Source organism: Lycium ferocissimum, unplaced genomic scaffold, assembly GCF_029784015.1.
Source record: "Lycium ferocissimum isolate CSIRO_LF1 unplaced genomic scaffold, AGI_CSIRO_Lferr_CH_V1 ctg10865, whole genome shotgun sequence".
Taxonomy (NCBI): domain Eukaryota; kingdom Viridiplantae; phylum Streptophyta; class Magnoliopsida; order Solanales; family Solanaceae; genus Lycium; species Lycium ferocissimum.
In genome coordinates, this window is record NW_026713534.1 from 1 (window position 1) to 25,222 (window position 25,222).

General features: G+C 34.5%; 1 protein-coding gene and 1 long non-coding RNA gene across 2 annotated transcripts; one reads left to right on the plus strand and one right to left on the minus strand.

Moving 5' to 3' along the window:
• Window positions 1–5,246: 5,246 nt before the first annotated feature.
• On the plus strand, window positions 5,247–5,762 carry LOC132041603 (RING-H2 finger protein ATL14-like). Its single transcript, XM_059432304.1, has one exon. It carries the CDS (start codon window positions 5,247–5,249, stop codon window positions 5,760–5,762), a length of 516 nt encoding a protein of 171 aa, XP_059288287.1.
• Window positions 5,763–6,674: 912 nt separating this feature from the next.
• LOC132041604 (uncharacterized) lies at window positions 6,675–8,463 on the minus strand. The gene is made up of 4 exons (XR_009411122.1): window positions 8,152–8,463; window positions 7,967–8,066; window positions 7,123–7,891; window positions 6,675–6,759 (listed from the first exon to the last, which is right to left on the minus strand). It is a non-coding gene; the product is annotated as an uncharacterized LOC132041604 (long non-coding RNA).
• Window positions 8,464–25,222: the final 16,759 nt, after the last annotated feature.

Consider the following 25,222-nt stretch of genomic DNA (forward strand, 5'->3'; position numbering starts at 1 on the left):
CTATTTTTCCTTTTTTAATTAAATTGTTTTATTAGGCTCACGGGCACACGCAACCCGCGTCGCTGGCTCACGGGCAATGGATTGCCGGGTAGAGCTAAAAAGCCTTGTTCTTAAAATGGGCTCCAAAAATTCAAGCCTAACCCTATCAAATCACGGGCTGGGTTGGATCGGCCCACGGGCCGTGGCACATATTGACGACTCTAATCTTTTACATTCCAATGACAAGCATGTTCCTCACAAGAGCTTGCACCTCTACCAAAATCAAACAAGTTGAAATTTCCATGTTTATCTTCACCTTGACTATGCATAGTAATGTCACATATAATTGTGTTATCTCCTTTGACAACTAATGGAATATCAATATTGTAATCTTCTTTGAAAAGCACTAGGTGAGAGCCAATACTATTTCCTCCTACAATGCAATTTGTATCCACTAAAAATGGGGTTGTATTGGAAAAACTAACTTCATAATTAAATTAATCACTGAAGTCACTGAGATATTAAAAGAAATTAGTATAAGGCTAAGTATGAAGAAATGAGAAACTGCTAAAGACATTATGAAGCTTTTTTTCTTTTTGTTCTGTTTAAATTTTTTTTTCGTCTGTTAATGGAGACTCAATTTATAATGTTAGGTAGAGTCAAAACTTAGAAGCAATGGATGATAAATGATAATCAAATGTTTCCATCTCCGATTATAGTAACAAACTTATTGATTTCTCATATTAAATGATGTATTTTTTATTTGTGTTGTAAATTACTCAATCCGTTCATTTTTACCTGTCATGTATTGACTTGACAAGCCTATTTAGGAGCCAAAAATAGAATGACAATTTTGTTATATCACCGTTTGAATATAATAAATGCAACATTTTGGAAAATGCATTGAGAATTGATTATAGTAAATAATAAGGGTAAATTAGGAATTAAAAGTTAAATTCTGTCTTGGTTTTCTAAACTATACAAATAAAAGTGGACATTTATTTTTAATATAGAGGAGTAGAGGACAAGTAAAAATAGACCGAGTGAGTATTTAATATCCAAATTTAGAGTTGCAATGACCGAAATATGGTCAAGCTCTGCATCAATATATGTATCTACCACAAATTAATTTCTAGAAAAGAATGCTCACTTTTTGTTAACTACTCCCCCTCCTGTTCAAAATAAGTGACCAGTTAGTTTTTTATATATCCATTAAGAAAATACCGGAGTAACTTTTAGAAAGAAAAAAAATAGATATTTTGACTAAACTAAACTTAATTAAATATTACCTAATTAATGTAGTTTCTTAATTACATGAAAACACACTTATCTAATTAGGGGTGAATTTGGAAGAAAATAATTAATTCCTTCTTGATTATATAAATGAACACTTAGTTTGAACCCAACTAAAAAGGGTTAAGTAGACACTTGTTATATACCGGAGGGACTAACATGGAGTAGTAGAAAATCTATTTCAACCAATGGAATTAAATTTTCAAGGATATGCTTTAGTGCTCTAAATCTTTACAATACCTCTTTTTATTATGAAGCAAATAGTGCTTACCCGCAGAGACAGTAATACAGACAGGCTACTACACACATGTTTAGGTTCTGATATCAACTTGTCAACTTTTACGAGATACAGCTCATGACTTCTTGAGACAACTAAATTTAGGTTCTGATATCAACTTGTCAAGCCTCCAAATTGGAGCGGATTGTGACTGACATCCAACTTATATTACCCGTCTAATAAAACATGTTTTAGCAGGCTAAAAATTGTTGCTGAACTTATCATACAAATGATAACTGATAAAGTTATATTAAATATTGTCTGAAATTCGAATAAAGAATCTAACTTTAAAATGCCTATTAAGCTAAACTCACTGACAAGTCATGAGTAGTTTCTAAGAATTTTCATGAGTAGTTTCTAAGAATTTAAGTCAGAATATGTAGTGTGCGGGGCATCCCCCAGAAATAAATAAAATGTCTAAAAATAATGAAATCTTGAAGAATTACCTACTACAGGAAGAACTAGTTTTGAGATTATTTCCACATATGTACTCAATGGCTAAAGTTTAAAGATTCGAGTTAAAACCCAAAGTTCTAGAGAAAAAGCTTAACCAAGTTAATTAAGGTCTATACCCATCCTTAAGGGTCAAGAACTGTAGTAATGTTTGAGTTAGGTGTCAATTTACTGCTAAAACACTATGCCAATATTTCTTTCTTTTAGTTTTCCAAAATAATCCTCACAAGGTCTAGGGTTGTTATCTTTCACTCTTAACGGTCAAGAGTGGCCACTTTTAGAAGAATCAAACAACCAAATTATTTAAGATTCTTTAACATATTAGGTTCACTCAGGATTATAAAACGAGGAAGAAACAATAAAATTGAAAAAACAAGTAACAGGGAAACGTGGTACTCCTTTATTCCCAATTTATGTGATGATATTTGACTTGGCACTAAGTTTAAGAATAAAATAAATATTTTTAGAACTTGTGATTTAAAATAAGTCATACATACTTATGTGGCTATAATGAAAAACTTAAATCAAATTTTTTACTAAATATAAAAAAATATTATTCTTTTTTAGATTGACTAAAAAAATGAGAGTATTACAATGAGAGTATTATTTTGATTGGAAGTATACGTATAAGGATAATGAATGAAGTGGGAATTTTTCTTCCGCAGTGTTTATGTATTTTGACCGTCCACCAAGTTGGAAAAAGATAATTCTTTTGTTTGAAATATACTTTGGCTTGATATTCTTGACTAGTAAAAACGAAACGTGACTTTCGTGACTAAACCCCATTATTCTTCCTGATACTTTGGCGGCTTGACTTGGTTGTTTTTATTTTCGCATTTTCTAGACTACTTTCCATCATTGATACATAGGTGAATTGCTATCGGTATATTTACTATATCTACTGTATAGAAGCAGGAGTTTTACCCATGATTCATTGTCAGTCATTACTAAAAAAAAAAAAAAAAAATGAATCTCATACTAAAAACACCAAGCAATATAAAAAAAAATAAGTGGATCTCATATTACAAAAATCAACCAATATCAAAAAAAAAAAAAAAAAAAAAAAAGTGGATCCCATATTTAAAAAAAAAAAAAGCAATGTCAAAAAAAAAAAGTACACCCCATATTAAAAAATTAAACAATATTCATGTAATTCCCAAAGTATCTCCATTAAGTCAATAATGGTAGATTCATTAATTTCTGCATCATGCGGCATTAGTGGGAGCAAATGACATTATTATGCAACAAAAAACATTAACCCATATTATGCTTTTCTTGAGGTTAAGTGCACCATACAATTTCCTTTCTTTTCTTATATTAGCGCAGTGCTAATCAGATATTTAATTGTTGTATTTGCTATTCCACCGATACCAAGCAATATTAAAAAAATAATAATAATAAGGTGGGGCCCCATACTAAAAACACCAAGCAATATTAAAAAAAAAGGAAAAAAAAAGTGGACCCCACCATCTCCCAACTCAAGTAAAAAAAAAAAGTGGACCCCATATTACAAAAAATCAAGCAATATAAAAAAAAAGTGTATCCCATATTAAAAAAACAAGCAATGTCAAAAAAAAAAAAAATGTGCACCCCATATTAAAAAAATCAAACAATATTCATGTAATTCCCAAAGTATCCCCACTAAGTCAATAATGGTGGATTCATTGCCACATGCGTATCAACTTATTAGTGGGAGAGAATAAATTATTTATGCAAAAAAAACATGGACCCCATATTATTGCTTTTCTTCAAAAGGTTAAGTAAGCCCAAACCATACAATTTCCTTTCTTTTTTTATATTAGCCCGAGATCTAATCTAGATATTTAATTGTTGTATTTGCTATTCCGCCATGTCATTTATTTGGTATGTTTACTAAAATAAATATACTTAAGTCAATAAGTCAATAATGGTGGATTCATTGCCACATGCGTATCAACTTATTAGTGGGAGCAAATGAAATTATTGTATGACAAAAACAAACCCCATATTATTGCTTTTCTTCAAAAGGTTAAGTAGCCAAACCATACAATTTCCTTTCTTTTTTTATATTAGCCCGAGATCTAATCTAGATATTTAATTGTTGTATTTGCTATTCCGCCATGTCATTTATTTGGTATGTTTACTAAAATAAATATACTTAAAATATTTATATTTTAAAATAAGATAGAATTTAATTACTTTTTCATTTTTTTCCTTACTATGATAAATGTGAAAAGAGATTAATGTCGTAAAAGAAAAAATAATATTAAATGGAGATCAAATAATTAATAAGGTAAATTAGCCAAATTCTAATTCTAATTGACGTTTTCTTAAAAAATCGTGCAAAAGACAACATGACAAGTAAAATGAGCTAAACCAAGAATATTTACCAAAAATTAAAAAATAGTAGTTATTCGTTTAAATAGAAAATCAAATTTCTACTTTGTTTCGTTTTAAACATGTAAAATTAATTTAATAATTTGAATTAGAATTATCCAAATCAAAATTTGATAAAAAATAATAAGTATTATTTAGGGCCAATCTACATACATTAACAATAGAATATTTCACACCTTTAAATTAATCGAATTAAAATTCAAAATATCAACTGATGCTTAAATATTGTTATTGTTTTATCTCAAAGAGAGGAAAATAGTTTACTTTTAAACAAGTCTTCTTTTTAAAAAGTATTAATAAATTTTTGCCAACTTTGTATTCGTAGCAAACACTAATATTATAAAGTTTTAGATACGGAGCACAAACTACAATGTTATATTAATCATGTCTTGAACATATATATATATATATTATAACTACCCAAACACAACTATATATGTATAAATAGACTATAATCTAAAGTATTGCGCACGGGCATACGCCGTCTAGTTAAATATCTAAAGATATGATGGGATAGATAGATCCATTGACCCTTCGAGATGTCTCAAATTCGAGACTAGGAAACGGAAAAATCTCTAATAGAGACTGCTTCCCCTTCTCCGTATCCTACGTGGCACGAATCTGAATTTATCGGATCAATGGATTTCGAATAACGAATAATTAATCTTTTAAAAAAAAAAATGGTAATTTCATCGGTATTAAATGTATCTTAAATAAATAAAGAACACGTGATCAATAAAGGATCTTCTTAAGTCAAAATAGTACAACCTTAAATACTCAAATAGAAATCTTTTAAAGTGACAACGTTCCTTGTACCTATAAAAACAACTCTTCTTCATTTCCCCTGATAACATTCTCTTGTACAAAAATGGGGGCTCTCATTAAGCTCTACCTTGATTTCAAGGAAATTATCACCGCGTTCTCTTATTCATGGTTTCCAGAAACATTCAAAATCATCACACTTGCAACCTTTGTTTTCTTGAATTCATACAGACAAAGACAACTCGAAAGAAACAGGTACAAGGAAAATATAGACGAGAAGGGCTCCAAATTTGTTTATAGAAGAATTAAATATTTATTTAGAGATGAAGAGTCACTTGAATGTGCAATTTGTTTATCAGAATTCAAGTATGGAGATCAAGGGAGAAAGCTTGAAGATTGTAATCATATGTTCCATGAAAGTTGTTTGGAAAAATGGTTAATGCATGGGAAGGGGCAATCAACTTGTCCACTTTGTCGAAATGTTGTAATATCTGAAAATATTTTTGAGAAATTTAGGAAAGTCGAATATGAAGGAAGAAGAAATAATATCTTTGAGGAAGAGTTGGCTCTGTTGTTGTTGTCTAGGTTGAGTAGTAGTCGTTCTTGTTGCCAACGGTGTTAAGGTCATAAGTTTGATTCATCTTACTACTTTTAGAGTTAAATTAATTTTTTTCATCAAAATAGTTCAAGAACAGTCCAGTTGCGTGGTCATTGGTGGCAGAGTTATATGGATACATGTGTTGTTATAGATCTAGATAGGTTTGACTGTATAGTGGTGAATGATTGAAGCTTCTTATTGATTTATCGGATTCTATTATGTACTTGAATCACTTCATTGATTGACATATATAGGTACGTGACAATATTATACGCAGCGGCGAATCCAGGTATAAAAAATGGGTCACGTAAACACATGATCACCCGACTAAACTCGGTATATTATGTATATAATCTATAAAATATATCTAATATTAACTAAAGAAACACATGCTCAAATTAGACTGAATGGAGCACCGGCTAAGTGCCACCTTTAATCCCTTAAGTTTGTGGGATTGAACCCTACTAAATGCACTTTTGCTTCTTCTTTTTTTTTTAAAAAAAAAAAAAAAATCTAAGGTGAACTCATCCTCTTAAAATCCTGGATTCGCCAAAGAGATTTTAAAATACTAGACAATCAAGTTGAAAAAAAAGAAGAAAAAAACTTCCAGTGTATCCTCTATTTATCCGATTTGAGTCTTTTTTATTTATCGGTAACAGGAAGCTAAACTGCATGATTGACGGTAGAACTTCCTATTACCACAAAAGACCAATATTAGGAAAATTCATCTACATGATCCCACAACAACTTTTGGTTTGTGGATTCTTTCCTAAAACTACTCCAGAAATGAAATTTAAGAACATATTCACATGACCTCAAGCAACAACTTTTTACTTGGCTTCCTTTGTTTAGTTTTTTCAGCAATTGAAACATTTTCAGGAGCGAAGTAATATACTCAACAAGATAGTTACCAAGGAGGTATACCTAAGGATTTAGGTCTTGTCAAAGAGTCCATAACCGCACACTAATTTAGGGCAAGCTGCTGCGAGAACTTTTTGCAGAAGAAATTTGTATGCTATGCCTGAAAATCAAATAGTATAAGAATTAGTAACAGAAAAACATAGATATGCAAGTGACAGGGGGTAGAAATAGAAGAAAGAATAATAAAAATTCACCTATAAAAACCATTCACTGAAGAAGGAAGGAGAACCAGAAAGAAGGGAAATAAAAAAGTAAATACATAGGTCACTCAAAGGAGGAGAATTGATTGAAGCGCATACACGTATGTACAGACAACCTGAAAACTATTAAATACAAATACTTAGATTGCTCACAAAGAAATCTAAAATCTGCGAGATCTAAAATACAAGAACTTTGCGACAAAAAATATAAAATCCAATAGTAATAAAAATAACTTACAAACTGTGTTTCAATCACTCTTAACTCTTATTTTAAGAGATTGGGGCAATCTGACTCTATTCACTGCCATTTGCATCATATGCCTCTTCATCCTCATTATCACCATCTTCATCTAATTCAGATTCATCATGAATTTCTACCTCATCATCTAAATCATCATCATCGTCTCTTAAGTTTATGAATTCGCCATTTGGATCATTACACACAATAGTTTCATTGTCAGATACCACATCAAATGTTAAACCATCTTCATCATTTTGGAATGGCTCTACAACATCAGCCGGAGGTGATTGTGAAGAAGATGGGGGCATATCCACAATACCCCAAGCTTTTGTTTTGCACACCGCCCACCAGTCAGTTTTATCACGTCGTAAGCTAGGATAAGTGGCATAATACACTTGAGCCGCTTGCATTGCCAAAACAAATGGTTCATACTTTTTTAATTTCCTTCGATGTTTGACATCCACAAGTTTATATTGCTGGTGAAACTTCATTCCTACTTTTGATGTTGGATCAAACCATTCACACTTAAATAAAATAGTTCTCTTTATCGGCGCACTACCCTTATACTCCAATTCAAGGATATCAGTAAGCACACCATAATAGTCATAGTCATCTGCATTGTAGTTGGTTCATTTTATGCATACACCGCTGTTATTACATGCTCTAGAAGAACTGCGGCTTTTAGTGTGAAATTTATAGCCATTGACATTATAACCAGTGTATGGTTTTGCTGATCGACGCGGACCTTCTGCAAGGGCCTTGATGAATTGATCATCTATGTGAACTCGTACCTATTAAATAAAAACAATTAGAGTTTATCAAAAGTAATGTAAGTACAAGAGGAAAGATACTGTACAGGGACTCACATATCTTTTGAACCATGATGCGAAATCTTCATCAAGTTTCCTATCCACTCCCTTCTCTGTAATTTCTGGAAAATTTTGACGAAGGGAGTCAATAAAATTTCTTTGAAACACATGCAAGCAAATGATGCGTAAGTTTATTTTCACAATTTTGATGTATAAATGAAAATAAAAGCTTGAAATCTTACTCCACATATGGTTGCACTTCTATGCAATTTAGTAGAATATAAATATGAGCTGCATCAAGTTCTTCTTCTGTCAGATATCTCGGATCCTATTCACCAAATCCTTTACCTGGATAGGTGAATATAGAAAGCTTACCATTGTGTTCAGCCTGGTCACCTGTACCACCATCATCATTCTGTGGAACTTTTATGCCTTGTGTAAACATGAGGCTCAAAGTAGTGTGAACAAAAAGAAGAAGCTTCCTCAACTAAGTAACCAGTGCATATGGATCCTTCAACGTGTGCCTTATTACGAACATTGTGTTTATAATTCCGAAGGTTGCTGAAAATATCACATAAGCTCAAATCATTAGTCACACGTGATGATGAAAATGAAGTAATTAAATATATCAATGAAATCTTACCTCTCAAATGGATACATCCACCGCTTTTGCACCGAACCAGCTAGCCTTGCTTCATAAGCGAGATGCACAGGGAGATGTTCCATTGAATCAAAGAAGCTAGGAGGGAGTACACGCTCTAATTTACAAAGTATTTTAGGTATTTCTTTTTTAAGTCTTACCATATCCTCTTCTCGTATTACCGTAGAAGTGAGATCCCTAAAGAAAAGGCTCATCTCAGTAAGTGCTTCCCAGACTTGTGTTGGTAATAGCTCACAAAACGCAATGGGGATCAATCTTTGCATGAATACATGACAATCGTGGCTTTTCATACCAAACAACTTATGTTTTTTCATGTCCACACACCGTCCTATATTTGAGACATATCCATCCGGAAATTTCAGATTTTTCACCCATTCACACAAAATATTTTTTGACTCCTTGTATAGTGTGTAAATAGCTTTTGGGTATTCGCCACTAACAGCATGTAGTTCAGGGAGTTGACAGAACTCTTTCAGGTCTTCTCTAGATTTGGGGTTATCTTTTGTTTTACCATCTACATCTAGCACTATGTTGAACACATTCTCAAAAAAGTTCTTCTCAGTGTGCATTACATTTAGATTATGCCAAATGAGATTGCTACTCCAATACGGCAAATCCCAAAATATGCTTCATTTCCTCCAACCAGAAAACTTACTAATTTGACGATTAATAATATCAGCCCCAAGTTTTGTTACCTTTTTTAGTCCCAATTCTTCTATCTCCTTCAAAATATCCTTACCTGACCGTACTGGTGTAGGATGAATTGTAACCACTTTGTTCTTTCTAAATGAGTTCCTATCTTTTCTGTATGGGTGATTCAGTGGTAGGAACTTACGATGATTGTCAAACCAAGATTGTTTGCCACCTTTTGTCAAAGTAAAAGCATCTGAATTCTCCATGCAATATGGACAAGCCAGCCAACCCGCAATACTCCACCCAAACAACATCGAATATGCGGGAAAGTCACTGATTGTCCACATCAATGGGTTATTCATTATATGATCCCAATTGTGCATCCTTTCATGTTGATCTATATTTCCTCTAGCCTTATTTTCTCCATGCAAGTACCATACATGATAGTGAATGGCTATTATGAGATAGATTGACAAAAAAGGAATTTGATTAATTCAGTTTGTACGACTTTGAAACAATTAGAAAACCACAAAAACGAAACAATTCAGTTTGAACAACGAAGGACATTTAATCAAGTCCGAGAACGAGCTTCCAAACAAGCCTTACGAGAAACTATAGGAACTCTAGATCTGAATAGTTGTATGAACACCGAGTTTCGATATTTACGTACTATTAGTGCCAATATTGGCATAATTAGTGCAATAAAACAAATAACTAGTAGTCTTTCTACTGTAAGTATTATTTTTTTTATGTCAAAAAACAATTAAGAAAGAATCATGGTAACCATTCGAGCTGACAAAACAAGTAATATTTTTCGAAACAATTAAATATACGGCAAAGGGTCAAAAATACCCCTGAACTATTCGGAATAGGTCACCTATACCCTCCGTTAGTTTTTCGTGTCAAAAGAGCCCTTGCCGTCAATGGAAGGGACCTCAAATACCCCTCCACTTAACGGCTGACCATTTAAGCTGATGTGGCAGTGCCACGTGGAAAGAATTATCCATGTGGACAACCACATCAGCCTCTCTCCCTCTTATTTTATTTTTAACCAGCATCCCTCCCCCCCACCCCCTCCACCCCCCGACCAAAAAAAAAAAATTTAGCAAAAGTTTTGGATTTTTTTTTTTTTTTTTTTAACCCCCCTCCCCCCCCCCCACCCCGGGTGCCCAAAATTTTTTTTTTAATTTTTTCGCCAGATCCCCTACCCCAAAAAAATATTTTTGCCAGCCCCCGTGACCCAACACCTACCACCTCCACCCTCCAAAAAAAAATTGGTTTTAAAAAAAAGTTTTGAAAAAATTTTGCTTTTTTGTTTTTTGCACACCCCCCCCCCCGCCCCACCCCCACAAAAACCAAAAAAGATAATATGTTTTGAAAAGAAGTTTTGAATTTTTTTTTTTTTTTTTGTTTCTTTCTCCCCCCACCCACGCAAAAAAATTAATTTTGTTTTAAAAAAAGTTTTTGTTTTTGATTTTTTGCACCACCCACCCACCCCTCACCTCAAAAAAAAAAAAAAATCTTGAAAAGAAGTTTTGTTTTTTTTTTTGGGGGGGGGGGGGGGGGGGGGGAGGGAGGAGGGGGGTTTTGGTGAAAAAAACAACAAAAAAAAAAAAAATCAAAACTTTTGTTAATTTTTTTTTTTTTGGTGGGGAGGAGGTGGGGTGGAAGGAGGAGGGGGCTGGTGAAAAAAAATAAAATAAGAGGGAGAGAAGCTGACGTGGCCATCCACGTGGATCATTTTTTCACACACACACACACACACACACACACACACACACGTGGCACACACACACACACACACACACACACACACACACACTACAATACTGCTAGAGAGAGAGAGAGAGAGAGAGAGAGAGGCATTTGAGGTCCCTTCCATTAAGGGCAAGGGCCCATTTGACACGCAAAACTAACGGAGGGTATAGGTGACCTATTTCAAATAGTTCAGGGGTATTTTTGACCCTTCGCCGTTAAATATATAAAGAAAGATAAATTTACCACTGAATGCTAGATTCATAAAATAATATCAATTGATGTAGAATCCATCACTAAATTTATTATTTAATGTTGAATTCGTCAAAAAATATCAATTGATTTAGCACCATCCTTATATTTACCAACTTGTTTTCGGCACCAATTGGTGATTTACCGGTAATTTAACCTCCCGTTTGGTAAATTTACCATTGTTTCAATATCGATTGGTAATTTACTAATGAATTTGATCTCAGTTGGTAGCAATTACTAACTGATTTGGCATTTGTATGTAATACTACCAACTAAAGATGTATCAGTTGGTAAATTTTTCCCACGGATTAGTTATCGGTTGGTATATTACCAACTAATTCTAATATGTTAGTAATTTACAAACCACAATCTTAATCTGTGGGTAAGAATTTCCAACTGATTGAGTATTAGTTAGCAACTTTTCCAACAAATAACAATCCGTTGGTAATTTACCAACATATTTTTAATTGACTGGTAAAATTAGCAACAAAATTCCGTCGTTGGTAAATAGTTGGTTGGTAATTTGTTGGTGATCTGTTAATAAACTATACTCTATTTTTTACAATCATATTTACCAACCAATATATACTCCGTTGGTAACATTACCAACGAAAGATGTTTGATGGTAATATTTCGGTTGGTAAACCGTTTGCAGGAAGTTGCTAAATTAGGCGCCATTTTTTCCCGCCATATTTACCAACTAAAGTATTTAGTTAGTAAAATTTTGGTTGGTAATCCGTTAGAAATCCCTTGCTAAATTCTAAAAAACAATTTGGTTAGTAATTTGTTGCTAATTTGCTAATGAATTTGGGTTGTTGGTAAAATCCGTTGGCAGTTCGGGTTTTTCTTGTAGTGTATTGAGAGAAAAATCTCTCCCTAAACGAAAATCTTTTAATGACTACATTGCGGATGCTATTGTGTTGTGAATGAGAAGAACAAATCTTCTATTTATAGAAGTCTAAATCTTCTCCTTCAAGGAATAAATATGGTAGAGTTCTTTCCATAAAGAAAACATTTTCTACCAAGAAATCATTTTTGTAGTAAAATACAATCATGGTAAATTCAAATAAGATAGGAAATTCAGAGCGAACCCTAACAATTGGCACCTAGTGGCTCATATTCACGTTTCATATTACAAAATTTGTATCTCATAACCAGAAAAATCTTCCTTTAAGATAGCTTTAAATTTTCAAATTCTCTCTCTTCAAAAATTTTATCCAATTAATTTCCCCAAAATAGCTGGAATAATATGTATATATATTAGTATGTATAGCACCCATTTATTTGATTTAAATCATTATGTATATGACGTATTTTGAGTTGAAATTGATATCCATTATCATGCTCAATCAACGGAGCTGTTTAAAAAAAAATATGGGATATTGTTTTGATAGAATATCGATATTAATTATAGAGATATAAAGAGTTGGAATAAAATAGAGGGAAAAACAGAGGATAGATTTAAAGAAATAGAATGAAATAGAGAGAGACACATATGAAATGAAAGATGGAAAAATGGAAAGATTTCGGGAGATGGCTACTTAATGTCATTTCTTTTAGGCTTAATTTGCTAAATAACATATCTGGTTAAAAACATGATAATTCTATTTAGGGATTGTATGTACATGTCTAAGTTATGATAATTCTATTTAGGGATTGTATGTACATGTCTAAGTTTTCCCTAAACTACGATTTTTGTAAAAAGGAAAAAAAAAAAAAGACCACCAGGATGGGTTGTGGATTGAACCCCTTCACCCTTAAGCAGGGTCTTGGGCACGAGTTTTGAAAAATATAAATTTCTTGGAAGAAAGTTTTTATCTTTTCTAAGTGGGTTTATCCAGCATCATCCCGAATTAGTCCCAGTGAATTTCGAGTACCAAATGATTAGAGAAAAAGACCTTAGTTGCACACGTGGTCAAATTTTAGGAAAATACTTGGTCTCCAAGTACATGAATTTTGGTCAGCTGGCTGACTGGCTCTTCATTGTTATATTCTCCCATATTTCACAGTTTCCTTGCTTCCCAAGCAGCCCTGGAAGTATAAATAAATACCAGAAACAATAATGTCACAACTGTCAATATTAGTTAGTGAGTACTTCAATTTGTTGAAAACAGAGAGCTCCATGGCACAAATTGCTGAAATTCATGTAATGCAGAAACTTCATAAGGAGAAGATGAAGACAACCAAAATTGAAACAACCAACAAGAAATTGGTTGTTGAGGAAGATAACAAGACTTATGGTTCTGGGAAGTGTTATTCTTGGCTAGGGAAGAAAGTCAATTGCGCTACTAGACAATTGCTTAGTTGTGCAGGTAGCAAACATGCAATATGTGATTATAAAGATACATAATAGTAGCCAAGAATGGCTTTAATTGTTTTGAGCTAGCAAATGTAATAATTTTCTTGTAATGATTGACTGATAGTAGTGTTGCTTGATTGTAAAAGTGACCATTAATTTAGATTTTTGAAAACACAAAATTCATTTCTTGTCACAATCTTGTCAATTTTACTTCAACTCAGTACTCTTCTTATTCATATTGTCTTGCTTTTAACTATCCTAGAGACTTTACTCTGCGATAATTCTCCATAGTTCAAACATTAATTAGTTTTATACTCCACTTTCGCCAATTTACATAATACAGTATGCAAATATCATACCATCATGAGACGGGTAAATTTCACATATGGTCACTTACCTATCACTTTTTTCACAAAAGTCGCTTAATTATCGTTTCTAACACAAAAGTCACTAAACCACTTTCCGGTGTCCTTAAATCACTTTATAGTAAAAAACTCATTTTTAAAAAAAAAACAAAATTGGATAAATAAAAAATTAACTAAAAGTCTCAACCCGACCCCAACTCGACCCAAACCTAAAATCCATAAAAGGAACATAAATATTGAAGGAACGGAAGTCCACACTTCCCCCAAGAATACGCTATTATTTTTACTTTTTTTTTTTTTTTTTTTTTTTTTTAACTCAAATTGATCTCCATTGGATGAGGCAAGCTTAGTTCAAAGGCCAGAAAAAGCACGGTCCTTGAGGCATAAATCTTTGAAGGTGACACGTTACCTTTCTTCGCATAAGGCATCACTATGTCACGGTAATTCAAAATGAAAAGCCGGGTCGCCTCAATGGCCTAAGAAGACTCAATCCACAAGTCTCAACCCGCAATTTGACTATCACTTGAGGCCTCATACACACAAATCAGATATGTAAATGTACATAAAAATACGCTACAAACGCACTTGTGACCTCAGAATTTCCAACGGGGTCTAGTTGATCAAGTCAACCCCCAATAGCCTAAAACCAACTTTCCAACCCAAGTCCCAAATCGCACCTGAACGTATTGGGAACCGAACATGCCCGCAAGTTACAAATGACCATCCGGATCTCTCGGAATCGACGGATTTTTGAAAAAGGTCCGTTTATCCAAAAGTCAACTTTGAGTCAAACATTTTTTACTTTAAGGCTTATTTTCATAAAAACCTATCTAATACTCATCCGATGGCCTTAGAAATCGTACCACCCATCTCCGCAAGTCAAATATATGTTAACAAAGCTCAGGAAAAAGTCAACAGGGTCAAAAGTACCGTAACGGACAAACGAGTCGTTACAAAAGCTATAGATATACTTAATGAGTTAAGATCTGAATTCAGATATTTAGACTTTATTTAAATGAAAAGAAATAAGACGTTACTCAACCTCAAAAGTAGATAACATCTCATTTTCTCACTCGATATGTGACACTCTAACCCAAACTGAAATTTTCAATGATATTTTTTATTTGAATTTCCCCCGTACTAATATGTGCCACTCTAACCCGAACTAAAAAATTTAATAATATTTTGTTTGATTTTTCCCATTCAAGATGAGCATGTCAACTGCACATATAAATCTAAAATTTTAGTTCATCAACATTACATCAAATCACTAAGTTACTATCCCAATTAAAATGCAACTTACAATGATCACCAACCACAAAACAAAGTCCATCATCTTCTACATTCCAATGACAAACATTGTCCTCGCAAGAGCTTGCATCTCTACCAAAATCAAACAAATTGAAACTCCCATGTTTATCTCCACCTTGACTATGAATAGTAATGTCACATATAATTGTGTTATCTCCTTTGACGACTATTGGAATATCAATATTGTAATCTTCTTTGAAAAGCACTGAGTGAGAGCCAATATTATTTCCTCCTACAGTGCAATTTGTGTCCACTAAAAATGGAGTTGTATTGGAAATACTAACTTCATAATTAAATAAGATCACTGAAGTCACTGAGATTGTAAAAGAAATAAGTAGAAGGCTAAGTATGAAGTAATGAGAAACTGAGAAAGACATTCTGATTTTTTTTTTTTTGTTCTGTTTATTTCTTTTTTTTTTTTTCTTGTGTTAATGGAGACTCAATTTATAATGTCAGGTAGAGGAAAACTTAGAAGCAATGGAAGATAATCAAATGTTTCAATCTCCGAATACAGTCACAAACTTATTGAATTTTCATATCAAGTGATGTATTCTTTATTCGTATTGTAAATTATTTAATATCCAAATTTAGAATTGCAATGATTGAAATATGGTCATGCTCTGTAATAATATATGTACCACAAATTAACTTCTAGAAAAGAATGCTCAGTTTTTGTGAACTACTCCACCCGGTTCAAATTAAGTGTCAACTTAGCCTTTTGTGAGTCCGGAACCAAAATGACCCAATAAAAATCCAAGTGAACCAAAATACCCTAAAAAAAAATTTGATACAAAAGTACCTTTAGCGCAATATTTTACTGCGCTAAAGGATATTTCTCTCTCTCCTTTAGCGTAGTATATAGGAACTAACATAAAACCCGATCAGGTTCCACCACTGGTCCCCTCCACGGCCAAAAATATTTCAAAAATGCCATCGGAGGCAATTTCAAGGTGGTCCCCACTTCATAATACGTCGTTTTCTGTTAATTTTCGTCGGGAAAGTTTAGATTCTCGGTATATTCAAGTCAAGGAACAAGATTCTAAGCTCGAATTCTGAAAAAAGCGGCGTACAACTCGATTAAAACAACCCTGCAGAAATTTTTGATTAAGATTTTCTACTATGAACTTTTGTTATTATTTTGCTATATACATTATATTCTAAGCATGTTTAACGTTTAATCGTTGTTAATTTCCCAAAAAAAAAATCAATTTTTTTTTTTTGTTCTTGATCGGGCTGGGCAGTAGCTATTGCTACTGTTCCCTTTTTTTTTTGGCTAATTTATTATTTGTTATATGTTTATGAATAGTTAATTTGTTAAATAATTATGAATTGTTAAATGTTTATGAATTGTTAATTTGTTATATGTTTATGAATTGTTAATTTGTTATATATTTATGAATTGTTAATTTGTTAATTGTTTATGAATTGTTTAATATAGTAATGTACTATTATTTGTAAAATATGCAATTATTAATTAATTAGTTGTTAATTATTGATTACAAATTGATATTTTGTTAATTGTTTGTGAATTATTATTTTGTTAATTGATTATGAATTGTTAAATCTATATTATTTTAAAAGCGTGAATATATATGTTAAATAAAAAAAGATTAGCTAAAAAGAATAATTAAAGTTCTTCTTTTAATATTTATGTTCACGGAAATAAAAATTATTATAAATTTCATAAATAGATACGTTAACGATAAAATGCAAAGTTTCTAGAAAAATATGTGGTCGACGAATATACTCTTTTAGTCTAATTTTATCATATTTGTGTTGGCTATTTGGTCAACTAAAAATATAACACATATTCAAAATAGAGTTCTAAACAAGTACTACTGCTGAATTTCGATTCCCAAACTAATTAATTTAAAAGTCTTTGCCATCACATAATTCAAAACCCCGTGTCCTTACTATCACATATTAAATTTACTGCACATTTAATATGACGAAAGTTATTTTGAAAAATAATTTTTTTCTTCCAATATTTGGTTAGAGAGTGAAAATAATTTTTGGAAAAGACTATCTACTAAAGATTGATAACAAAATTACCAAATCAAATATTCAGAATCGTGCGAGGCAGTAAATATTTGATTTTTATACATTCAAAATAAATATTGTATTCAAGATCATAATTAGATATTATTTTTTCAAGTTGCTTATCAATAGAATATAAATAATACTATAAAAATTGACAAGAAATATTCGTGCAACACACGTACATAGAGACTAGTTACAAAAAGCATAGTAATCTCCTATTATGTTAATTATGGCATTGTTACTTTATTTATTTGTGAAACTGTTTATCCCATGTTAATTATTCACAAGATATAATACAACATAATTCACATATTCCCTACAAATGATTAATTAGTTAATATAATTTCTCTTTAATTTCAATAATAATGACTAATTTAGTTTCTACAGACCCGACTCTTTCATGGATCCGAATGTTTCCCCGGGGCTCGATGATCAGTCGGGGCCCGCTGTTCACCCGGGGCTCGATGATAGATCAGTATTGTCTTTGCAAGACAATAATAGGTCAGAGTTATTATGGGCTGGTACTATAGGGATATCGACTAGGCTCTATCCCTGTAAGCTGCAGAGAGCATGGGCTCTTTTACACGTGCGCTCCCCACACCCCTGTGTCTTAGTGATATTGTTTTGGGGCGGTATCTATCGTTGCGTGCCCGTTGGTCGGGTACAGCATGATTGGGCGCTCATTACAGCCATGTTGAGCGATGGAGGCCGGAGACACATATCTTCCATCTTCGCACCGGTGAGGCCACGATTACACCTCAGAATGTGGAGGTCCTGTTTGGATTGCGGGTAGATAGAGAGCCATTGTTATACCCCATTTTAAACGGGTTAAATTATAGTATAACGTATTGGAGATTCCTATATGCTTAGTTTTAAGGAGTCGCCACCTAATTAGTTTAACTGTGAATTAGGACACCTAATTGATTAACTAAGGTAAAGCCTAAACTAACCTCTGTTAATGGTTTGCTTAATCAGTGTGATTCTAGGTAAGGGTTCTAGTTATCCTAAAGGGAAGGGGTTAGGCATCCTCTAGGATCCGTTAACTTACGGTTACCGACCAAACTTAGGTTATTTGATTAATGCTAAATAAGATGCCTGAAATTTTAAGAAAAAGGGGCTAGGAAATGTTGCTAAAGTTTTTTAAGAAAATATAAGAATGTTGCTTAAGATAGGATTTAGAGAAAATATAATAATTTGCATAAAAGAAGGTTTTGAATGCCTTTTAAAATAAAACTTATAAAAGTTGCTAAGACTTTAAATAAAATGCTATTTAGAATGAGATTCGTAGAAAATATAATAATTTGCATAAAAGGAAAATTCAAATACCATTTAAAATAAACTTATACATGTCGCAAAGACTTTAGATAATAATGCTATTTAAATAAGATTTGCATAAAATATATAAGTAAACTCGTAAACGTGGCAAAGACTTTAGATAATAGTGCTCTTTAAATAAGATTTGCATAAAATATATATTGGAATATATAAGCAAACTTTCAAATATTGCAAAGACTTAAGATTTGCATAAAATATATAAGTAGAAGAAAACGCGAGTTTGTGCAATGTTTTAATAAATATTTGAAACAACTTGAATGGTGAGATATTAATTAATTTGCGATTTAAGAGCTTAAACAAAAAATATATATATATATATATATATATATATATATATATATATATATATATATATATATATATATATATATATATATATACGGCTAATGTGAGCTTTCTTTATCCTTTTATTAACTATACTTAAAGATATGCGTAATTGACTCAAAATTTAAAGAGTTACTTATAAAATATATTTGCGTATTAGTGAAGTTCTGAAATTCCTAAGATAGTAAGAATAAAAATAATTTCTTTAACCCAAAATATGTAGGCATGCTATTTTGCAAATCAAAAATTCCAATAAAAATAAATACTATATATGCTGTAAATATAAAAAAAAAAACTTAGGGGACTAAAGATGAATTTCTCTCTTATATTAACTACCCGTTATGCTAAAGCTAACCCACTAATTTTGCTAAGGTTTATCTAAATTAAGAAAATGACACAAAATAAAGAGTAGGTCGTGTAATACAAATTGAAGGCACCAAAGTATAAAGTGAGGGAGCAAATGCGATTAAATGAGTTCAGCCCATTTTTAGACTGATGCAATCTGCTCCTATCTATTGGGCTTTGACCCAGAATTTCTATTTTCTTTGCGGACAGGTGGGCTGGGCACGAGAAGAGTAATTCACGTTGGGCTTTCAGCCCAACACCGAATGCGGGGGGGAGATGAATCCCTCGGACTCGTACGCGATGATCATGCATAAAAAAAGATAAGGATTAGTAGGCAATCAATAACGAGGCTAAACATGTATAATATAAATAAAGACAGACCAGTGGATTATGTATATAATATATATATTTGGGTATATTCTAACTCTAAATCCTCATTTTCTTATTCCAGCAGTGAGCATGCTGAGACCATTTGAGATTTCAACAGAGACTAAGTTATTCAGCAGCAATACTAACCAACAACTTATATGGTAATCAACATGCTGCCTTCAAATTAAAACCAAATGAGACACCATGACCCGAGAACAAGCAACCACTTATGGTTCCAACCAGAAGTAAAACAATATTCACATTCGCTTCTATGAGCATACACAATCCTGGAACAGACCTATACTAAACAGACCGAATCAAACTAGTCCTCCTATTTTACACAAGCCTTGCAGCCATTTATATTTGATTAGGATAGAGATTAACATCAACCAGTAAAGCCTTAACATCAGTCAGTCAAACCAAAGAAAACTAATTTCTGATCTATTGGACCACAAATGGTACAACCAAACTAAAGCATGTTAAACTAAGCCAAATAAGAAGGCAAATACCAGAAGCCTATCATAATAAAGGCGAACGAAGCAGAAGTAACTACCATAACTTGCACATTTATAACAACTTAAAAAACAAGAAACCAACTACCATAATCTAAACATGACAAGCTAAGCAAGATTAAGGAACTGACTCCCATGGACTAAGCATCATAAAACAAGAAAATCAGTCACCATAGACAATGATACATCATACAGACATGAGACCAAGCAAACAGAAACTAGACATGACGAGTTAAACAAACTACACTACAACTAATTATCGTAAATTAGACACATAAATGCAAAATAAAAGGAAAAAGGGAAATCACCTGCTTCGAGTGCAGCGAAATGGGTGCGAGATCTCCGATTCACACTCGAAACAACTACAACCTCGAGTTTGCGTATGCCGGATTCGAAACAGTGACAGGCAAAAATCAGAAATGCAAAAATGAAATAACTCTTTGAATATCGAGAAAAACAGGGGGGCTAATATTTTAGGGGGAAACCCGCGATTCCAGAACTCTTATTTTCAGGGGGGGTTTCTGGACGACTCAAGAAATGAATTCCCTTTCTCTTGAGGAGATTTTGTGCCGCTAAAAACCAATATTTTGAGGGAATTTCGGTGAGCCAGCCACTGCCCCTCAACCCTCCAACTAGAGATTATTTATAGGGTCCATCTAGGGTTTCGGAGTTCAAAGATTTGAAATTTTGGGCCTGGTTTCTGGTCAACAACGTTAGGCCCTCTTTCTGTCCTCGTTCAGAAAAACAGATGAAGAAGACAAAAATCAATTAAAACCTTGTACCCGAAAGTGAAAGGGAGCGGGAAAAAACACAGATTCGAACTCACAAAATGACAAAAACTCATTAAGAGTTTTTCGGATCCGAGGCAGTGGGAGATGGGAAGCAAACAAAAAGGATATGTCAACGGCTACAAACCTGAAAGGGGGTCAGGACGAGGTCATTAAGTTCTTCCCTCAAATAGACATGCATAGCCTGTCACCATGAAAGCGCTCTGTGGATTTGCCATTTTAACGATGAAGAGAGAGAGGGAGGAGGGAAAGGGACAGGACGAGTCCGTAGGGTTCGTCTTTTACCCGAAAGGGGAGGGACAAATTTCGTCCATGGCTAAAGTGGAGGGGAGGTGCAACTGGAAAGGGAGGTGGAAAGAAAGGAGATGAAGGAGGAAGAGAGAAGAGGGGAGGAAGAGGAAAGGGGGCGGGAGAGAGAGGCAAGGGAAAGGGGGGGGGGGGGGGTGCGGCGCTAGGGGAAAAGATCATTTTGTTAAAATGAGAATTGGGCCAGGTCGATTTTTTTTTGAAATTTGAATTAGTTGAAAATGTGGGGGGGCGGATGAAAATAATGGGTTAACTGATTTGGGCTTGCTATTTTAAAATATTGGGCTGGATGGAAGAAATTTGTTTGGCTTCTAAATTTAAATAAGAGACCCATTATATGCTAACATGTGCTAAAATATTATCTTATATAAAAGTATGTATTTATTAGTACTCAGATAAAATAAAATAAAAAATGATGTCGTAATAGCCGTGCAAGAATATATTTAGAATCCAATGGTAAATAAACACTAATTTGTAATTCTGCAAAAAAATAAATGCGAAGCATGTGCATAGGATGGTAAAAATCTTTGAAACGATTATAACGTGAATTATAATAATACTGGTAATAATAATAATAATAAATATAATAATAATAATAATAATAATAATAATAGCAGCAATAAGGATAAAAATAATGACCGCTAGTGACTGCAATGGAATAGTGAAACGTGGGTAGAAAATTCAATAGTTATAGTAAAAATATGAAGAATCATTTCTTAAATTGCCAAAAATACTATAAATGTAAATAAATATTTATGGAAGGCGGGACAAAATTGGGTGTCAACAACTTGTCCCTCTTTGCCCGGTAATGATGAAAGAATTTTCGGGTAAAGACGTTGACTTAGTAGCCTATTTTGTCCCGGGTAAGGGATTTTGGGGAACCAAGGGCAAGGAATGCGAAAGGATCACGAAGATTATGGCCGAACTCCGGTCTCCGAGTTGCCTACATATCTCGGGCTGCACGAGAATCAGGCCGCGTGTAGTTCTGGGATAACTACGACACCTATGAAAGACGAATCCCGATTGGTGCGAATCCTCGCAAAATATTGTCCCAGTGTCGAATTATGGGGACACTGGATATTATGGTAGAGACTTGAAAATTCTGAAAATCGGATACGCTGGAATGCAGGCGGAATAGTTGGAGACGAGCGTTCGAGGTAGATCTTCGACCTTGGAAGTCCGATTTCCTTCCCAACATATTGCCCAGGAGCTTCGCCCGAAGAAATAGTTCCACGTTGCGCTAAAACTCCTGCGAAACTTTAAACTAGATGAAAATAATCAGTAAAATAAATATCAAAAAATAAAGCGGTGTAAAATAAATATACGAAAGAGCTGCAATGATCAAAATGATAGCCTTGCTGAGGCTGATGCAAATGAGGTTCTAGGCCGATGATTCATGGGAATGATGCCTTTCGGCGATGATTAATGAGGCCTTAAACCGGAGGGGCTATTTAAGCCGAATGATAAATGAGGCTTTCTAAGCCGGCATGATGCGTTTGCAGGGCATTTGAAAATAATAAAGCAATGTATATACGGTGTGTTTGCGAGCATTCGCAAGACATTTGAAAGTAATAATGCAATGCAGGTGCGGTGCGTTTGCGAGCATTCGCAAGGTAATGATGCAATGCAGGTGCGGTGCGTTCTGAGCATTCGCAAAGCAATGATGCAATGCAATGATGCGATCGTGCGGTGCGTGTGCGAGCATTCGCATGAAAGCAATGATGCAATGCGGGTGCGGTGCGTTTGCGAGCATTCGCAAAACAATGATGCAATCAAGTGCAGTGCGTGCGAGCATTCGCAAAGCAATGATACAATGCGTTTGCGAGCATTCGCAGTGCAATTGCGGTGCGGCAGTTCGACGGCAATCTGAGCAAGCGTTTGCGAGATGCAATGCGGGTGCGGGTGCGGTGCGTTTGCAGCATTCGCAAGCAATGATGCAATGCAAGTGCGGTGCGTTTGCGAGCATTCGCAAGGCAATGATGCAATGCGGGTGCGCAGCGTTCTGAGCGTGTAAACAATGATACAATCACGAAGTCACAGTCGCGTTTCTGGCATTATGCGCAATGATGATCGCCAGGCGCGCGTTTGCAGCATTCGCCTAAGCAATGATGCAATGCGGAGTCGCGTGCGTTTGCGACCGCAAACAATGATGTCATAAAAGCTCAAACCGTTCGACGGACCCTCGCAAGATTGTAAACATTGTATATTTTAACTCAATTTAAGAACCTCACAACAAAGAAAGTTTGTAAGTTTTGGGGGGGGGGGGGGGGAAATTCGTGTTGACTGCATGATCCTGCTCCCTATGCTTCATGCTTCCGGCTTGACTTTTGGACTTATAACCCTTTTATTTCTGATCTTGGCCAATTAGCAAAACTATTTGAGTGAAAATCATATTACTTTAAAGGAAATATGCATAAAATATGTATATTAGTGATAAATCTGAATACTGGAAATTGTGACACATTGTGCAACGAAACGAACGCCCTTTTTCCAAAGTCCTTCCTTTGCCTGATAGCTCCGTTGACCATATACTCTTCATATCTTCCGATGCCGTTTTGCGATGATGCCCCTCTAAAATTTGTCCCAGCTTCTGGCATAAGGGGACACTTCTTTGCGATGACGCCCTTAAAAAATTGTCCCAGTTTATGGGATGGGAGGATGCTGAGTTTTTAAATGATGAGACCGAGCCTTATACGGGCTGCCTACGTATCCCACTAAGGGAATCAGGTCAAGCGTAGTTCAAAAATTACAAACAAAACCAATTTAAGATTTTCTAATAATGTGACCGAGGCCCATGCAGACCGCCTACGTATCCCACCGCGGGAATCAGGTCAGGCGTAGTTCAAGTTACAAGCGAATGTAAATTTTGGAAATTTTTGTCTCAAAGGGCCGAACCTGATATAGGTTTCTTACGTATCCCGCCGAGGGAACACAGCCCATTACATAGAAAGACATTACAATAAATCACATACAAAATAAATAAAAACTCCTAGACGTAATATCTCTTAACAGCGTCTGCGTTGATAGCTTTCGGCCAAACTTCGCCATCCATCTCTGCTAAAATCAACTCCTCCCGATTAAATGCGATGAACCATGTAAAGGTCTTGCCGAGTTGGGTGCAAATTTTCCTTTAGCTTCATCTTGGCATGGGAATATGCGTTTCAATACTAATTGCCCCGGTTTGAACTGCCTTGGTCTTACCTTCTTGTTGAAAGCTTTGGCCATTCGATTCTGGTAAAGTTGCCCATGGCAAAGCCGCATTCATTCTCTTTTCATCAATGAGCATCAATTGCTCATACCGGGTCTCGTATCCATTTAGCATCACTTAACTCGGCTTCTTGGATAATTCCTCAAAGATGGTATCTCCGCTTTCAACGGCAACACTGCCTCTGTGCCATAAACCAGGAGATAAGGCGTTGCCCCGGTTGAAGTCCTCACAGTGGTGCGATAACCGAGAAGGGCCAACGGTAATTTTTCTTGCCAATGCCTGTAATTATCAATCATCTTCCGTAATATTCTCTTGATGTTCTTGTTGGGCCGACCGTAGCTCCATTCATCTGAGGCCGATAAGGAGTGGAATTGCGGTGAGCAATTTTGAATGTTCCGCAAATCTCTTTCATCAGATCACTATTGAGATTTGCTCCATTATCTGTTATGATTAACTCTGGAATTCCGAATCGACAAATAATATTGCTGCAAACAAAATCTGCCACCACTTTTGTGATTTGTGCGAAGATGCTTCCACCCACTTTGTAAAGTAGTCGATGGCTACCAAATGAACCTATGCCCATTTGATGCGGCTCGATAGGACCAATGACATCCATACCCAATTGCGAAAGGCCGGGGGCGGTCACATTTAACTCATTTGGCGGGACTCGAATCAAATCGCCATGAATCTGACATCGATGACATTTCTGCACAAAACGAATGCAATCTGATTCCATAGTCATCCAGAAATAGCCCGCTCGTAGAATTTTCTTAGCCAAAGTAAAACCATTCATGTGAGGCCCACATGTAC